The sequence below is a fragment of the Babylonia areolata genome, chromosome 14, assembly GCF_041734735.1.
Source record: "Babylonia areolata isolate BAREFJ2019XMU chromosome 14, ASM4173473v1, whole genome shotgun sequence".
Lineage (NCBI taxonomy): Eukaryota > Metazoa > Mollusca > Gastropoda > Neogastropoda > Buccinidae > Babylonia > Babylonia areolata.
The window spans coordinates 36,153,421-36,171,292 of NC_134889.1; the positions used below are offsets into that span (position 1 = coordinate 36,153,421).

The 17,872-nt window shown below is 44.1% G+C and overlaps 1 protein-coding gene across 7 annotated transcripts in view; it reads left to right on the forward strand.

The window, feature by feature from the left end:
- The first annotated feature begins 944 nt into the window (after positions 1–944).
- LOC143290022 (WD repeat-containing protein 47-like) overlaps positions 945–17,872 on the forward strand; it is a 74,590-nt gene continuing 57,662 nt past the window's right edge. For 6 of the 7 annotated variants that reach the window (XM_076599348.1, XM_076599351.1, XM_076599352.1 and 3 more), the window contains exons 1-6: positions 945–996; positions 2,846–3,375; positions 9,661–9,852; positions 12,895–13,137; positions 14,653–14,856; positions 16,408–16,926. In XM_076599348.1, coding sequence (XP_076455463.1) covers positions 3,037–3,375; positions 9,661–9,852; positions 12,895–13,137; positions 14,653–14,856; positions 16,408–16,926 — 1,497 coding nt within the window. In that variant the 5' untranslated portion in view covers positions 945–996; positions 2,846–3,036. Of the gene's footprint in view, positions 1,249–2,845; positions 3,376–9,660; positions 9,853–12,894; positions 13,138–14,652; positions 14,857–16,407; positions 16,927–17,872 lie in introns of all 7 variants that reach the window. The other variant, XM_076599349.1, reaches the window with a different exon arrangement.

Sequence of the window (17,872 nt, forward strand, 5' to 3'; positions counted from 1 at the left end):
ATAACCGAACAATGTTATGACTTAAGTCGTACGTATGCTTTGCCTCACCACCCTCAGATATACACTGCAGCTGTCAATAAATTGAGATCAGCTAGGCTACTGGAATACCAATCAATTATTCTTCTGCTCAGTTGTGACACGCAACGGTCGCTCAATCGGTCGACACGGGGGAGTATCGATTCGGAGGAGTATCGACTCGGAGGAGTATCGACTCGGAGGAGTATCGACACGGGGGAGTATCGACATGGGGGAGTATCGACACGGGGGACTATCGACACGGGGGACTATCGACTCGGAGGAGTATCGACACGGGGGACTATCGACTCGGAGGAGTATCGACACGGGGGAGTATCGACACGGGGGACTATCGACTCGGAGGAGTATCGACACGGGGGAGTATCGACACGGGGGGGTATCGGGCTGACCCCCGATCAACTGATCAGCTGTCTTCTTCTTCTTTCCCTTGACGACCGCCTTCATCATTGTGTTGTTGACTGGACTGATGTCTGCCTTACGATAGTCCAGACCGGATTTTATTATTCGCTGCGCCCTCAGTCCATCGCGACAAAAGCCAGTCTGATTCTTGCGACGTAGATATTCCTGATCCACCCGGCGACACACGGACACAGTGACAGAGGATCTGGTGACACATAGCAATGACACATAGCAAATACGGTGACACACAGGTATACGGGCCAACATGCTCCCACAATAGTGATGCCTCTGCAAGAGCAAAAGTTACTGTCTTTGGTTGCTGCTTGCTCGCCTCCTATTTTGAAAACATCTGTGTATATGTTGATGTTGTGAGGCCACGCGACATGCGATAATTCATGGAACTGTCCGCACGAATCTCGAAACTGAAAGTGAAGCTGAAACTTAGCTCTCCTTGATACATTTATCTCCCTTCCTTCGTAGCAGACAATTTCTGTGACTCACTTCCGGTGTTTTCATTCCCGGCTGGAGTGCCAAAACACGGCCTGAGAAATTTGTAATGAGGTCCGTTTTAAAGTTGGAATGTTCATCATCAGAGTGGCAGCAGTCATTTATAAGGCATTTGTTGTGGTGTTAGATATGTTGTCTTGAAATTAAGGTCACGTATTGCTGTGTTGGGGTGAAGTTGGATGGAATGTTGTGGTGATTATGGGGATAGCTGTGAACTTCAAGGATTCTGGAATTCGAAGCTGTTGCATTGTGACAGATTAGTGATGGGATAATATCTTCTCACGGGTTTCAAATACAAACAAGAGTGTATGTATTCGGCATTTGCAGTAAAATATCACTTATTTTTGGTGGATACTAGTGGAGATCTGAAAAAAAAGTTATTCTCGTGGAGACGGATTGCATTTGTGTACTTGTGCACACAGTAATGTTACTTGTGGTGTATTAATTGCCATTAGCAGTAAACTGTAAAGTCATTGCAGCATAACACCAGAAGAGAACGTTCACTGTACATTATGTGATATATTCATTAGTATGGAACTGATAATGATAACAAAGCCTGATCTAATGATGACATCAAAGGAATTTGAAGTAAGAGAATCACAAAGTTCATGCACATGTATACGGTCACACACACACACACACACACACACACGTGCGCGCGCATGCGTGCATGCACACACACACACACACACACACACACACACACACACACACAGGGCACAACAAGGTACACAATCATCAACATGAGCAATAGCACACACTAGTTAACACACTGATTCCACTGATCACTGTGTACTTGATTTTACAACATTCACATTGTATTAAAAAGTAAATAAATAAATAGAAAACAAAAGAAAAGGAAGAATGATTAGCTATAGTCAACTGATGACAAACACTGAAACAATATATTGCCTTTGTCAGATCTCAGCATAGCATTGATATTTAACATCACATGGCATATTGTCACATTAGAAGTTGGGTTTTCCTTTATGTTTTCCCACAAAGGTTCTGTTTTATATTCTGTGTGTATGTACATGGTGTGTGTATGTGTGTGTTTAAAGACATAATTTTGTGTTTTCTCAGCTTTTATTTTATATGACACTGTTGTGTGCTTGGAAATGTTTATTCTGGGCATGAAATCATCATTTTGTATAAGTCCTCCAAATGGCTCTATACTCCAATAGTCTGCTTGAGAGTTCCATGGCTATGAAAGTTGCGCAAGCACATAGATTAACTTTTCCTCGAAATGGCTAACAATGCTGTAGGCAGTCAACATAGGCAAAGGCAGCAAATGTGCTGTCCTCCATTTCTTCTGTTGATACATGTAGCCTCCATTGCTAATACCAAACTCTGTACAATGAAGCAAAAAGTTGAAAAAAAGAAGCCTGCTGTTCGCATGTTGACCTCTCTCGATCACCTTTGTTGCTCACAATTTTGGAGAGCCAATCAACTTCGTAGCGCAGATCATGTGATGCGCCTCTATAAGTCATGCAAGCATGGAGCAGTTTGTTGGAGTGAACAGATGATTAAAACTTGAATCTAGTGTGTCTGGCTTAGTTTGATTTAGACTGTCATCTAACTTTATCATGATTATAGTGGTTGGGCACTTGTCTTCTCTCTTTCTCAAACCAGTAACTTTGAATAAATTTGCTCTCTCCAAAAACAACAACAAAAAAACAAACAACCCCCCCCCCCCCAGCAACCTCTCTCTTGCCCTCCCTCTCAGTCTCACATTTCACAGGATTTGGGTTAGCTCAGGTTTTTTTTTGTATACTGTTGAACATTTAAACATTTTATATTGTATTGTGGAATATCTAGTTGTTTCATTTCTTTAATCATATATATATACAATTTGTTAGATTTCTCCTGGAATCATTGACTACTTTTTTGTCATCTGTTTCAGGGATGTGACATAGTCAGATTCCTCTCCAACCAACTTGACTGATTCATGTTCACAAAGCACTGAAACAATGAAGTGGAATCACTTTTATTGTGCTAAGAAATAAACACTGGACACAACACAACCAACAGGCCCCTGTTGGTCACTAAAACAACACTTAAGTGTTCAAACACCTCCCCATACCCCCCAAAAGAATGCCTGCGGAAAATGGCCTCATCGTGTCGGAATCCGACATCATCAAACTGGTGCTGGAGTTTCTCCAGAACCGCGAGCTCAACATCTCCATGCTGTCGGTGGAGAGAGAGACGGGCATCATCAACGGTCAGTTCTCGGACGACCTGTTGTTTCTGCGGCAGCTGATTCTGGACGGTCAGTGGGACGACGTGATCGAGTTCATTCAGCCCCTGCTGGGCATGGAAGGGTTCAGCGGCACCAAGTTCCAGTACGTCATCACCAAGCACAAGTATCTGGAGCTGCTGTGCATCAAGGCCGAGCCCAACATCATGCAGAACTACGAAGTCACCGTCGATGAGGTGAGCTTGGGGATAGTTTTTGTGTTGTATTATATTGTATTCTATGACTGTTGATAATAATAATAATAATGATAATAAAAATAATTATATTTATATAGCGCTGAATCTTGTGCAGAGATAAATCAAAGCACTTTCGCACCAGTCATTCAAACGCATGCATAACTCTAAAACTGGAAAAAAACTGAAGACAAGGAAGAGGCCCCTAGGGGAGGGAGGCTATTTTGGGAAGAGGTGAGTTTTAAGGCCAGACTTGAAAGAGCTGAGTGTGGAGACCTGACGAAGTGAAAGAGGAAGTTCATTCCAATGTCCAGAGACATAGAACGGCGGCCAACAGTCAAGTGTTTGAATCTGGGTATGCGTAAACATAGTGGATCTGAAGCCGATCGTAGAGAGCGAGATGGAGTATAGAGGTGAAGGCAGCCACAGAGATAGGAAGGGGCAGATTTGTGAATACATTTATAACATAGAGTGCTGATTTTATACTTTATTCTGTGTGAGAGAGGGAGCCAGTGGAGATGTTGCAAGAGAGTAGTGATGTGTTCAGATCTTTTCTTTCTGAGGACGAGTCGGGCAGCAGAGTTTTGTATGCACTGAAGGGACTGAATGGATGAAGCAGGAAAACCAGACAGTAGAAAGTTACAGTAGTCAAGGCGAGAGAGAATGAGAGAAATGACAAGTCTAGATGTTGCGTCAGTGGACAGATATTTCTTGACAGAACTGATGCACCGCAATTGACAGTACATGTCGCAGGATTAACATGTCTGACTGATAAATTTTTGCATGGACAATGTGTTGTCAAGGACAACACTGAGGTTCCAGACTGAACTGGAAAGAGGGATGGATGTACTGCCGAGTTTGATCATGTCAGTTGTGATGGAAGACAGTTTTTGTGAGCTTGTGCAATTTTGATATTGTATTTTATTGTATTGTGTCACTGTCGATGAGGTGAGCTTGGGCAATTTTTATATTGTATTGTTTTTCATTGTATTGCATTACATTGTATTTTATAACAAGATTCAGTGCTATGTAATTATACTAATTATTATTATTATTTAGTATTATTGTATTGTATATTGTATTGTAATGTATTAATTACTCTTTTTGTCACAACAGATTTCTCTGCATTGTATTGTATTGTATTCATTGTAGTATTGTATTGCATTCTCTGTTTATTCTATTGTATTGTGCTGCGTTGTATTGTCTTGCCTTGTATTGTATTGTATTACTCTTTTTGTCACAACAGATATAATTTCTTGGTGTGAAATTTGGTTTGCATTCACTGTTGATGAGGTGAGCTTGGGGAGTTTTTGTTGTGTATTGTATTATATTGTACTGTATTGTATTGTACTGTATTGTATTATATTGTACTGTATTATATTGTACTGTACTGTATTGTATTATATTGTACTGTATTGTATTGTATTGCACTGTATTGTATTTGTTATGTACTGTATTGCATTGCATTGCATTGTAATTTGTATAGACTGGACTGCAGAACATCACTGGTTATAAAATGACCCACCAGACAGTTGACATCACTGACAGAACTCTTCCAACAAACTCAACACATTCTACTCCAGATTCAACAAACCATTGTCTACTTCTGACATAGCTGCACCCAAAATCACCCCCACTCCCCCTTTCATAGTCCAAGAGAATGAAGTCAGACGTCACTTCAGTCTCTGAAAATGAGAAAAGCTGCTGGCCCTGACAACATCTCGCCAGGCCTTTTGAGGAAGTGTGCAGTCCAACTATCTAGTGTCTGCACTGACATATTTAACATGCCCCTTCAGTCTTGTGTGGTGCCACACTGCTTTAAGAAATCAACAATCATTCCTGTTCCTAAAAAAGTACAGCCTAGCTGTCTTAATGATTATCGTCCCGTAGCCTTAACATCAGTCGTCATGAAAACATTTGAATGCTTGATTCTACAATTCCTAAAAACCTGCACTCCATCTTTTGATCCCTTTCAGTTTGCCTATAGAGCTGATCAGTTGAAGATGCCATAAGCATAGGTCTCTACCATGTCCTCAGACATCTTGAAAATTATCCTAACAGCTATGCCAGGATCCTTTTCATTGACTGCAGCTCTGCGTTCAACACAATAGTATCATAAAAACTATATTTTAAACTGAAAGACCTCTCACTGCCTGAATCAATTTTCATATGGATCCAAAATTTTCTAAGATGCAAACCGCAAGTTGTTAAAGTTGGTGACCTCACCTCCTCCTCATACATTCTCAACATAGGAACCCCACAGGGATGTGTTCTATGTCCACTGTTGTACTCACTATTCAGACATGACTGTGCAACTCAAAATGAATGTAACACCATGGTCAAGTTTGCCAGTGATACTACTCTAGAACTAGTAGAAGGGCTGATTACGAACAGTGATGAGTCAAAATATAGGGAAGAAGTACTGGAACTTGCCAGTTGGTGTGATCAAAACAACTTAGAACTTTCCTCCACGTATCAAAAACAAAAGAATTAATTTTAGATTTCAGGAAGACCAGATCTGACCGCTTACCACTTGTCATTAAAGACAAACAAGTAGAGATAATCAGCGAATTTAAATTACTCGGACTGATCATTTCCAACGATTTGAAATGGGAGAAAAATACGCAAAAAATTAAGAAAGCACAACAGTGCCTGTACTTTCTTCGGCACCACAAAAAGTTCAGAATTAAAAAAGAAATCATGGTTGATTTCTCCCGAGCAGTCATTAAAAGTGTGCTGACCATCACTATTAGTATTACTGTTTGGTATGGAAACATTTCCAAGGCAGAAGTTGCAGCCCTTTATATAACAGAATCGTAAAAACTGCCACCAAGATTACCGGGGTTGATCTACCTTCTCTAGAAGACATATATTATAAGCGGCTACTCCAAAAAGGCTGCTCCAAAAAGCAAAATCAATCAGCCAGGACGAATCACATACAGCTTTTGGGATTTTTGAGACGCTCCCCTCTGGTCGATGGTACAGAAGTATAAGGACGAAAACCAATCACTTCACCAATAGCTTTATCCCCAAAGCAATCAGTGTCCTGTCTCTTGAACAAATCCAGTATGGTAAATAGAATTGTGAAATCAACAACCATCTACCTGAAGATCTAGTCATCAACCCCATCCACATGTAATGTGCGGCTTCTGTTCAAATGTGTGTGAGTGTGTGTGTGTGTGTGTGTGTGTGTGAGAGAGAGAGAGAGAGAGAGAGTGCGTGTGCGTGCGTGCATGTGTGTGTGTGTGTGCAGTGCGTGCATGTGTGAGTATGCACAACATTTTATATTGATATGCACTTGTACGAGCTCGTATGTATCCTAATTTCTACTGTATCTGTTTCTGACTCCGGTACACTTGGTAGTAAAGACATATTCTGTTCTGTTCTATTACATTGTATTGTGTTACTCCATCCATACGCCCGGAAACCAACATGCCATGATTCTAACCGACTCAATGAACCTCATACAGAAAATTGAAAACGGAATGGGAAGCCCAGAGTGGCATAAGGCAATGCGCAACTTTCAGATAAAAAAAACTCACATGGTCATACTGCCCGGGACATGCAGGAGTTAAGGGAAATGAGCGAGCTGACAGACTTGCTGGTAACGCAACACCAACGAGCGGCCTACATCTAGGAAAATCGGAAATCCTCAGAAAAGTCAAAGAATATCAAAAAGAACAGGTACAACTACAAGGCCATCACACCATCGATCGCCTCAAAGAAATAAAAGCAGAGAGAGGGAGCGGCCGTAAGTCTGACATGAAAGGTAGAGCACGATGCTTTGCAAATCAAACAAATATCGGCATCATTTCCAAACCAACATTGCGCAAATTTCTTCAAAACAGAACAGAGTCTCTGTGGGCTTTTCCAAATACAATAGACTGAGCAACACACTAGACGCCACGTTCTTGGCATCAGAGATCTTTTCCCATCCCTCTTGCGGCCAATCAGTGGCAGCCTCTGTGCGTGTGTGTATGTGTGTGTTTGTGCGTATGTGTGGGTCTGTGTTTTTGAGTGCGTTTGTGCATGCGTGAGAGTGTAAGTGTACACAAGTGTCAGGAGAGTTCTGTGCATGTGTGTGTGTGTGTGTGTTGTGTGTGTGTGTGTGAGGGTGCAGGGAGGAGGTGAGATAGAGGATGAGGTATGTGAGTGTATGCATGCCTACACTGTGGGAGCATCAGGATATTGGAACGTATGTATTATATATATATATCTTTGTATATATGTGTGTGGGGTTGGGGGTGGGAGATATGGGCGTGTGTGTGTGTGCTTGTACAAGTAAGTGTTCATCTGTGTGTGTGAGTGTGTGTGTGTGTGCGTGTTTGTGTGTGTGTGTGTGTGTGTGTGCCATGGAAGCTGCGATACATAGACTAGAAATGAGTGTGTGGAGGAGAGGGTAGAGGAGGTGCAGGGAAATTTGTGGTGTGTGTGTGTGTGTGTGTGTTGGAGCTTTTGTACGTTTATATGTATTTGACTGTGCTTTCATATCTGTGAAACTGCGTTTTTGGGGCATATCTGTTATGCATGTGTGGGTGTATGTGTGAATGTGTGTCTTCATGTTTTATATTTATTTGCTTATTTATCATCATTGTTGTCTTATTTATTTATTTATTTATTTATTATTATTATTATTTTATCATTATTTTCATTACTACTATCTTTTTTTTTTATATCATAATTATTATTTATTTATTTATGTATGTACGCTTATCTATCTATCTATCTCTCTATATATATATATATATATTTATTTGAATATTTTATTTTATTTTTTTCTCAAGGCCTGACTAAGCGCGTTGGGTTACGCTGCTGCTCAGGCATCTGCTTGGCAGATGTGGTGTAGCGTATATGGATTTGTCCGAACGCAGTGACGCCTCCTTGAGCTACTGAAACTGAAACTGAAACTGTGTTACTCTTTTTGTCACAACATATTTCTCTGCATTGTATTGCATTGCATTGTATCATATTCTATTGTGTTACTCTTTTCGTCACAACAGATTTCTCTGTGTGAAATTTGGGTTGCTCTCCCCCAAGGAGAGCGCGTCGCTACACTGAGAGTGTCACCCTTTTTTTTTGTTATTGTTGTTGAAGTGTGTATTTTTCCGCCTACAATTTTATTTGTTTTCCTGTTGGTTTGTTTTTATTTTTAAAAGAGGATGTGGGTGTGATAAATCATAATGGGTGGTGGTGAACATTGTTTACCTGGTAGTAGTACATATAAATGTATACATTGTGTGTGTTTGACAGTGTGGTGTGTGTGTGTGTGTGTGTTGGGCAACTTGGGGGTGGGGGGGTGAGTATGGAGTGGGTGTGCCTGCGTGCACGGTACGTTTGTGTTGGAATGCAGTCCAGTTGACTATGCATCACGACATAATCTGAACAGCTGCAACTGCCAGTGCTTGAAGTGACATTTGAATGTAAACATAGTTTCCACACACACACACACACACACACACACACACACACACACACACACACACACACACATTATCATTACGTATTGTACACACTCTGACATTTCCAAGTGGCCAAAATATGTGTCCGCTGTCTCTCTTGCACTACACAATTGACAATAACTCAAATCCTGCCATCCAAGCGTTAACATTATAGTGCACGCTACATCAGTACATGTATCATAAATAAATAAATAATAATTATAATTTTTTAAAAAGTAGTAGTAGTAGTAGTAATAATAATAATAATAATAATAATAATAATAATAATAATAAAATTTAAAAAGACAACAATGATGATAAATAAGCAAATAAATGTAAAACATGGAGACACACATTCACACATACACCCACATCTGCATAACATATGCACCAAACATGCAGTTTCACAGATATGAAAGCACAGTCAAATACACATGTATAAAAGTACATGAGCCCCAACACACACACACACACACACACACACACACCACACACACATTTCCCTGCACCTCCTCTACCCCCCTCCTCCACACACTCATTTCTAGGCTATGTATCGCAGCTTCCATGGCGCACACACACACACACACACACGCACACGCACACGCACATCACAATACAACACACAGTGTTCACAATACAACTTTACACAACACACACACACACACACACACACACACACACACACACACACACACACACACACCCTTCACCCACTCTCACACACACAGACACAGACACACACACACACATTTACTTGATCCTTCATATATATATATATATATATATATTGTCCCCTCCCTCTTCTCCCCACACCCCTCTCACCCCCTCTCACCCCCTCCTCTCCCTACAGGTGGTGCGGTGCCTGAACTGCCTGGAGGGCCTGTGTCCCACCAAGGAGGACTACAGCAACCTGTGCTTCCTGTTGTCGCTGCCCAAGCTGTCCGACCACGTCGACTACCAGAACTGGAACCCTAGCAATGCCCGCGTCCAGTGCTTCAAGGACGTGCTGCCTCTGGTCGAGAAGTTCCTCCCTGCAGAGAAGGTGGGAAGGTTTTCGTTTTGATTTTTCTCGTTGGAAAAAAAGAGAAAAAAAAGAAAAAAACTTGGATTGAATATCGTCTTCTCGTAGGAAGTATTAAGTAATGTTAAATGTCTCTATCAGTTTTAGTTTTGGTGAGGTGTCCACAGCTTCAAATATCTGGGAGCAATCGTGTCAGATGAAGGATCTAAACCAGAAGTACTCTCGAGAATTGCCCAAACAACAATGGCACTCAACAAGCTGAACACCATCTGGAACAACAAAAACATCGCTCTCAGCTCAAAAATCAGACTGATGCGTTCCCTGGTTATTTCAATATTGCTCTACGCCTGCGAGACTTGGACCCTGACTGCGGACATCGAGAGAAGAATCCAAGCTGTCGAGATGAGATGCTTTCGTAGACTACTTGGCATCTCCTACAGAGACCACATCACTAACACGGAAGTGAAGAACAGAATCAAGCAAAGTATTGGACCCTACGAAGACCTTCTGTCCATAGTGAAAAAACGCAAACTTAGGTGGTATGGACACATCTCCCGATCATCTGGTCTTGCCAAAACGTTCCTGCAAGGCACCGTACAAGGAGGCAGAAGGAGAGGACGGCAGAGGAAGAGATGGGAAGACAACATCCGGGGTTGGACAGGCTTGACGCTCGGTGACGCCCTGAGGAAATCAGAAAACCGTGAAGAGTGGAGAGGGGTGGTGGCCAGGTCAGCAGCGGTGCCCCAACGGTCTGAACCCAGACTACGGGAGAGGTGAAGGTGAAGGTGAAGGTGAGGTGTCAAAGCATGGGGAATGATCCATATGTATCTTATACGCTGCACCGCATCTGCTGATAGAAAAAAACAACAAAAAACAAACAACAGAGGATGTGTGGAATAAGAGGAGAAGTGTACAGTACAACACAATACAACAGAATAGAATGCAGTACAGTACAACACAACACAACAGAATACAATGCAGTACAGTACAACACAACACAACACTTTCAGTTTCTCAAGTATCAGTATCAGTAGCTCAAGGAGGCGTCACTGCATTCACACAAATACACACACACACACACACACACACACACACACACACACACACACACTACACCACATCAGCTAGGCAGATGCCTGACCAGCAGCATAACCCAATGTGCTCAGTCAGGCCTTGAGTGCATGTATTTGTATACCAATTACAGTATTACTATTAGAGTGGATTTATTCTACAGAATTTTGCCAGAAGACAACTCTTCAGTTGCCATGGGTTCTTTTTCAGTGCACCACATGCATGCTGCACACAGGACCTCAGTTTGTTGTCTCATGTGAATGACCAGACGCTCAGTTTGATTTTCCAGTCAAACTTGGGAGAAAGGGCAAGAGCAGGATTTGAACCCAGACTCTCACAGGTTCTCTACATTGGTAGATAAGCATCTTTACCATTCTGCCACCTTCCTCCTATACAACGCAGCACAACACAACAGAGTATGACACACAACAACAGTACAACACAACAACAGTACAACACAACAGAGTACGACACACAACAACAGTACAACACAACAGAGTACGACACACAACAACAGTACAACACAGCAGAGTACGACACACAACAACAGTACAACACAACAGAGTATGACACACAACAACAGTACAACACAACAACAGTACAACACAACAGAGTACGACACACAACAACAGTACAACACAGCAGAGTACAACACACAACAACAGTACAACACAACAGAGTACGACACACAACAACAGTACAACACAACAACAGTACAACACAACAGAGTACGACACACAACAACAGTACAACACAACAGAGTACGACACACAACAACAGTACAACACAACAGAGTACGACACACAACAACAGCACAACACAACAGATTATGACACACAGCAACAGTACAGCACAACAGAGTACGACACACAACAGAGTACGACCCACAACAACAATACAACACAACAGAGTACGACACACAACAACAGTACAACACAACAACAGTACAACACAACAGAGTACAACACACAACAACAGTACAACACAACAACAGTACAACACAACAGAGTACGACACACAACAACAGTACAACACAACAACAGTACAACACAACAGAGTACGACACACAACAACAGTACAACACAACAGAGTATGACACACAACAACAGCACAACACAACAGATTATGACACACAGCAACAGTACAGCACAACAGAGTACGACACACAACAGAGTACGACCCACAACAACAATACAACACAACAGAGTACGACACACAACAACAGTACAACACAACAGAGTACCACACAACAACAGTACAACACAGCAGAGTATGACACACAACAACAGCACAACACGACAGAGTACGACACACAACAACAGTACAACAACCCAGTTTTCATTTTTTTTCAGTTTCAGTTTCTCAAGGAGGCATCACTGCGTTCAGACAAATCCATATACGCTACAGCACATCTGATAGGCCTGACCAGCAGCATTACCCAACCCGCTTAGTCAGGCCATGAGTGCATGCATATATATATTTGTGTATCTATCAGAGTGGATTTCTTCCACATGATTTTGCCAGAGGACAACACGCTTGTTGCCATGGGTTCTCTTTCCGTGTGCACAAAGTGCGTGCTGCAAATTGGGCCTGAGTTTATTGTATCATCTGAATGACTAGATGCTCGGTTCAATTTTCCAGTCAAACCTGGGAGAAAGGGTGAAAACAGGATTCAAACCCAGACCCCCACAGGGTAGATGAGTGTCTTAGGCATTCTGCCACCTTTCTCCTTAACGTAATGCAGTACAACACAGTGCAACTGGACAGAACAGCACAGCACAACACAGTACATTTACTGCTAACTACCATTGTTGCTGTGACACCCAGGGGGATTCCGGCATGAAGGTGGCGGTGTCACGCAGTGAAATCTATTACGACAAAAAGTAACTCAGCACAGCACAGCACAGCACAGCACAGCACAGCACAGCACAACACAACACAACATAATCCATTTACTGCTAACTACCATTGCTATTGTGACTCCTGACACAGGGGGACTCAGGCGTGAAGGTGGCGGTGTCGCGCAGTGACCGGCTGATCCAGCTGGTGCTGAAGGGCGTGCTTTACGAGTCGTGCGTGGAGTACTGCCAGCAGGCGGCCACCGGCGCCGACTCCACCGCCATCAGCTACGTCTCCCTGCTGCAGGACACGGGGTTCAGCGAGGCTGACCTCAGTCTGCTGGCCTGGCTGCAGAGCATCCCCTACGACACCTTTGGCTGTCCCTTTGAACAGAAGGTGTGGTTTGTGAGTGATGGATGGCTGTCATGTCCTTTTGAACAGAAGGTGTGGTTTGTGAGTGATGGACGGCTGTCATGTCCCTTTGAACAGGAGGTGTGGTTTGTGAGTGATGGACGGCTGTCATGTCCCTTTGAACAGAAGGTGTGGTTTGTGAGTGATGGACGGCTGTCATGTCCCTTTGAACAGAAGGTGTGGTTTGTGAGTGATGGACGGCTGTCATGTCCCTTTGAACAGAAGGTGAGATTTGTGAGTGATGGACGGCTGTCATGTCCCTTTGAACAGAAGGTGTGGTTTGTGAGTGATGGACGGTTGTCATGTCCCTTTGAACAGAAGGTGTGGTTTGTGAGTGACGGACGGCTGTCATGTCCCTTTGAACAGAAGGTGTGGTTTGAGAGTGACGGACGGCTGTCATGTCCCTTTGAACAGAAGGTGTGGTTTGTGAGTGACGGACGGCTGTCATGTCCCTTTGAACAGAAGGTGTGGTTTGTGAGTGATGGACGGCTGTCATGTCCCTTTGAACAGAAGGTGGGATTTGTGAGTGATGGACGGCTGTCATGTCCCTTTGAACAGAAGGTGTGGTTTGTGAGTGATGGACGGCTGTCATGTCCCTTTGAACAGAAGGTGTGGTTTGTGAGTGACAGACGGCTGTCATGTCCCTTTGAACAGAAGGTGTGGTTTGTGAGTGACGGACGGCTGTCATGTCCCTTTGAACAGAAGGTGTGGTTTGTGAGTGATGGACGGCTGTCATGTCCCTTTGAACAGAAGGTGTGGTTTGTGAGTGATGGACGGCTGTCATGTCCCTTTGAACAGAAGGTGTGGTTTGTGAGTGATGGACGGCTGTCATGTCCCTTTGAACAGAAGGTGTGGTTTGTGAGTGATGGACGGCTGTCATGTCCCTTTGAACAGAAGGTGTGGTTTGTGAGTGATGGACGGCTGTCATGTCCCTTTGAACAGAAGTTGTGGTTTGTGAGTGATGGACGGCTGTCATGTCCCTTTGAACAGAAGGTGTGGTTTGTGAGTGATGGACAGCTGTAATGTCCCTTTGAACAGGAGGTGTGGTTTGTGAGTGATGGACGGCTGTCATGTCCCTTTGAACAGAAGGTGTGGTTTGTGAGTGATGGACGGCTGTCATGTCCCTTTGAACAGAAGGTGTGGTTTGTGAGTGATGGACGGCTGTCATGTCCCTTTGAACAGAAGGTGTGGTTTGTGAGTGATGGACGGCTGTCATGTCCCTTTGAACAGAAGGTGTGGTTTGTGAGTGATGGACGGCTGTCATGTCCCTTTGAACAGAAGGTGTGGTTTGTGAGTGATGGACGGCTGTCATGTCCCTTTGAACAGGAGGTGTGGTTTGTGAGTGATGGACAGCTGTAATGTATGTTTGTGTACACTCACCACAAAATGTTGATTGATATTCATGTCCCTTTGGACAGAAGGTGTGCAGATGATGGGGCAGCAAAAAAAAAAAAAAGAAAGAAAAAAAAAAAAGTCAGTTTTTTGGTTGTTTTTTTTCAGTCAGTGAACGTGGACGTGCGCCCCCTGGTGAAGCCGTCCCTGGAGGCCTCGTGGTCGGAGCAGATCCTGGTGACGCCCATCAAGCCCAAGATGTTCCCCCACTCCGCCATTCCCGCCGCCCGCCCTCGCTCTGCGGAGATCATGACCCGCTCCCTCAACCCCCAGTTTGACGGGCTGTCCAGCGGCCTTCGCCGTGATCCCATGGTATGTATCCCATTGGAATGAGAATCAGACCCTGGGTGGAGGGGTGGGGATGGAAATGTGGCAGTTTGGTAAGGCTGTTGTGGTTGCCTTCACATCGACACCCCACCTCGCTCTTTGCGATTCAAGGAGAAACTACAAGAAGTTGCCCAGCAACGACGAGTAGTCCTGCAATGGGTTCCAGCCCACTGCGGAATTCCAGGCAACGAAATTGCGGACCAGCTCGCCAAACTCGAAGCGAAAGAAAGACAACCAAACAACAGTGTTAGCTTCGCTGAAAAGAAGACCCTTGTGAAGGCAGCACTGCGACCACAAGCCACAAGGGATGCATATCACGAGCTTGAATGCTGGCAGCAGGTAGCAATTATGCGCTTACGCACAGGACACTGCCGCCTCAACGCGCACATGTTCAAGAAGCTGAAGCTGGCACCATCACCGACCTGTCCCTGTGGTCTTGAAGACCAAACACCAGAACATGTTCTGCAGACTTGTCCCCTCCACCAGGGACTGAGAGACACCGTGTGGCCAGAAGCGACCCCACTACGCACCAAGCTCTACGGCTGCAGACAAGACCTGGAAGCCACGATGACATTTGTCTCGCAGGCCAGCCTGACTCTGTGACAAGTGCGACCGAAAAGAAGAAGAAGAAGAAGCTCTTTACGATCGGCTTTGGATCCACTCTGTTTACACATACCCAGATTCAAACACTCCACTGTAGGCCGCCGCTCTTTCTCTGTCTCTGGACCTTGAATTTGGAATGAGCCTCCTCCTTCGCTTCGTGAGGTCTCAGCACTCAGCTCTTTCAAGTCTGCCCTTAAAACCCACCTCTTCCCAAGATAGCCTCCCTCCCCTGCCTCTTTGTTGTTTTCAGTTTTTTTTCAGTTTAGAGTTTTGTGTTCATGCATGTGACTGACTGGTATGAAAGCGCTTTGATTTGTCTCTGCGCAAGATTTAGCGCTGTATAAATACTGATTGTTATTATTGCTATTATTAGTGAGACTGAAGTTGGTTCAATGTTAAAGGACTCAAACCCTTTTCACAGTCATCAGGGCAGTGGGTTGCAGCCCACAAACAGAGAAGATGATGGTTAGTTTGTGACTGGCATTTGTTGAGTTGAGGGAAATCTGACCTCCTGATGAAACTAGGACATCATGGTGGTGTTGGTGTACCCTTGGCAGGGCTCACGGAAATGTCATGTGGAAGTAAACGTGTGTGGAAATGAACACGTCATGGTCATGTTTGTGGGAATTGTCCCTGATGGTAAAAATGTTTGTTGCTGGTTGCCAGTAGTGCCCTCATGCTCAGAGACTATGGGATAGAAGGAGAGGAAGTAGAAGCAGAAAGAGAAGAAGAAGAAAATAAGAAAGAGAAGAAGAAGACATGAAAGGAAGGATTCTTTGGGGAAATTTCCATATTGTCCAGTTTATTTTGCAATCCCTTAAAACAGCATTTTTCTTTCTTTTTTTCTTCTTTTCTTCTTCAGTCATGTGTGACAAGTAATTTATGCATCAATACTTACTACTTGACCTTTTCCCCCCTTTTTTTGTGTTCAAGGTGACCTCCGGTGACCTGGCCGCTCTGTCCCGTTCCCTGGCCCCAGCCCCCTCCTCCCTCTCCACCCTGCCGCCCCCTCCCACCCCGCCGGCCCGGAACCCCATGCTGATGTCCATGGACAAGCTGTTCGCTAAGGGTGAGGCCGTGGACACGCGGGCCTCCATTGCCGAGGACCCCCGGATCATGGCCTCTCCTCGGTCCTCGCTGGTCCTCCAGCAGTCCCACAACCCCCAGCAAGCCTCGCCCTCGCCCGGCGCCACTCCTCTGGCGCGGCGGCTTTCCGAGCACATGTCGGCGTCATCAGTGGTGGTGGGGGGAGGGAACCACCCTACCCCTCCTCCTGCGCTCTCGTCTTCGCCTCCCACACAGGCCGGGAGCGATCGAAGCGACCCCCTCCAGAAGGGTCAGGTTCAAGGGTCAGGGGGCGGCGGTGGCGGCAGCGCGCGTGACTCAAGCAGTGAGCTGTACAAAGAGTACCAGCGGCAGAGGCAGCGGCTGACGGAGCAGCTGACATTGCAGGTGAGGAATTGGGGACGGGATGTTTTTTGCACGTGCTGTTTAGTGACCTCACAGGTGCCGACTCCGGCTGGGGTCTGATACTTGTCCTCTGCGAAATACCTCTCCGCTCAGGTGGGGTGATGGAATGTAGATGCAGTTAGTGAACCCCACTCCCACCCCCACCTCCTCAGTTTATTACCTCCCTTCTTCATGCCTCTGCAGCACTCTTTTTTTAGGAAGACATCTTCCGCTCCTGCAAGTTGTGCATCCAAAAGGCCTTTTTTTTCTTCTTTTTCTTTTTATCCTCATATTTCTAGTTCTCTCATCATTGGTTGATTTTCTGTTTATATATGTTTTCATGGTCTTCCAAAGGACGCAGGAATATTTACCTTGCTCCTTTTGGCACTTGGGGCCGAAATGAAAGTCTACATTCTGTTGAAGTGACTTGAGGCATTCAGTGATGTGTTTCTACAGTTTGACAACAGCAGCTTCAGTGTTGGGGGTGGCTAAAATCTTGAGAAAAGAGGACACATGTCCTCTCATCATGAGAAATAGGACATTTGTTTAAATCCGTACAGTTATCGTTGTACGTTCTCCAGGAATGTGTTTTCAGTTTTTGTTTTTTTCAGCCAGTATGATTGTATTCAAAGTGGTTTAAGATTTTTTTTTAAATTTATTTATTTATTTATTTATTTTTTTTTTTTTAAAGAATCATATACTGTATGATACAATTGCTTCTAAATATAAGAAACCTCAGTGACGATACACTTCTCATTTCGTTTTTGGAAATTAAGGCCCCTGCTTACAGACAAAATGCACTGAGTTGCCTGCAACTTTCAGAATGACCTTGCTGTAAACAGAGTATTATTAATGTATAATGATAAAAATAATAATGATAATGATAATAGAATGCATTTTTTCCTTCAGTTTGATACCTGGTACTAATGCTGCTGACAGCGCTAAACAA